This window comes from Nannospalax galili, unplaced genomic scaffold (assembly GCF_000622305.1).
Source record: "Nannospalax galili isolate Female #2095 unplaced genomic scaffold, S.galili_v1.0 scaffold1508, whole genome shotgun sequence".
NCBI classification, from domain to species: Eukaryota; Metazoa; Chordata; class Mammalia; order Rodentia; family Spalacidae; genus Nannospalax; species Nannospalax galili.
This window is the reverse complement of record NW_008358858.1, coordinates 370,164-371,831: the sequence shown is the minus strand read 5'-3', so window position 1 is coordinate 371,831 and position 1,668 is coordinate 370,164. Positions and strand designations below refer to the sequence as shown.

The window sequence follows — 1,668 nt, the reverse complement described above, 5'->3', positions numbered from 1 at the left end:
CACTGTTGGGGCTGGAGAGATGGCTCAATAGTTAAGAGCACTAGCCAGCTGCTCTTGCAGAGGACCTGGGTTCAGTTCCCAACTCCCACATGACAGCTAACAGTCATCTGTAACTCCAGTTCCAGGGTATCTGATACCCTCTTCTGACCTCCATGGGCATTTCAGGACACAGGTGTTTTTATATGCATGCAGGCCAATACACTCATACACATAAAATAAAAATAATAAAATATTTTTAAAAAAGTTATTAGGAACTAAAAGCCCACACTGGATTCCACTTTCTCCATGCACTATAAAATGTGCAAAATTTTATAAGCATAATAATAACAGTGAATTAAGATGAAAAATTAATAGGCCAAATAACTGAAGTCCTTCATTACTCCTGAGAGCTTAGAGAATAACTGTAAAACTAAACTGCCAACATTTGAGGTTTTCAAAATGCCATCTATGAACTAATGTTATAATTACAAATGCAGTATGTTGGGGCTGTAGAGATCGCTCAGCAGCTAAGAACATTGGCTGTTCTTGCAGAGGACCTGGGTTTGGTTCCCAGCACCCACACAGAGGCTAACAATTATCCAAACTCCAGTTCAAGGGGATCTGATGCCCTCTTCTGTGCATGACACAGATGTACTTACATACATGCAGGCAATACACACATATACAAAAAATAAAAATAACAAAATATTAAAAAACAAATACAGCATGTTTAACGTCTGTATTTTTATTGGGGTTTCAGTTTCTTAAAAAAATCATAAATATAACAGTTTTTAATCTTAGAAAATAACATCTACAGCCAAGTAGATGAGTTTCTTGAGTTCTTTAAAGGCCAGTTAGGAGGAGATAATGTTTTCTATTCTTATAAAACTCTGCTTTTCAAAGTAACTTATTTTCAAAAAACAAAGAAGACGAAGAGCATGTTAGCAGCTTCCTTGAATTCCCACATGTCCAGCATGGCCACATGGCCACAGGATCCACAAGAGCACTCACCACTGAATTATTTCTGTGATTTGGGCTTCCCAGTGTGCAACCGATTCTTTCTTCTCTGCTAGATCTTTGACCTCTTCTTCTAAGTGCTGGTTGCGCAAACTTATGTTCTCATACAAAGCAGTGAGCTGAAAGGTAGTTTTAAGACACAAGTGACTTTTAGGATGAGGACTTTGAAATGTCTGATAACTCACAATCTTCCACTACAAAATGACTGTTTATCATTACACACCCTCCTGAAGACTGAAGTTGGTAATAACAAGCACTTTGAATTTTCCTGCTTCCTTTGCTTGAATACCCTAACATGAAATTGGTTCTAATGGTGAATACTTTTCATTTATCCTGAGAATCACCCAGTTCTGCTGGTAATATCCTCCCTTACTCCCTTTAGCTTTTTCTGCAAATGTCATTATGTTGCATTTTAAAATTATAAAGAATTCTAAGCACAAATAAAAAATGGGTAATGTTACTCCCTTTAGCTTTTTCTGCAAATGTCATTATGTTGCATTTTAAAATTATAAAGAATTCTAAGCACAAATAAAAATGGGTAATGTTGACATAAATAGGCTGAAGGAATTCTTGTCCACAAAACCAGCCCTTCAGAGAGTTCTGTGAGCAATACAAAGGGCTGAAGAAAGGAATGACTATACCCAAGGGGTTGCAGAAAGAACTCCAAGGAGA

General features: G+C 37.1%; 1 protein-coding gene across 13 annotated transcripts in view; it reads right to left on the bottom strand.

The window, feature by feature from the left end:
• The window catches only part of Cdc42bpa (CDC42 binding protein kinase alpha), a 311,536-nt gene that overhangs the window by 83,515 nt on the left and 226,353 nt on the right, over positions 1-1,668 (bottom strand). For all 13 annotated transcript variants that reach the window (XM_008822349.3, XM_008822352.2, XM_008822356.2 and 10 more), the window contains one exon: positions 991-1,115. In XM_008822349.3, coding sequence (XP_008820571.1) covers positions 991-1,115 — 125 coding nt within the window. The remainder of the gene's footprint in view (positions 1-990; positions 1,116-1,668) is intronic.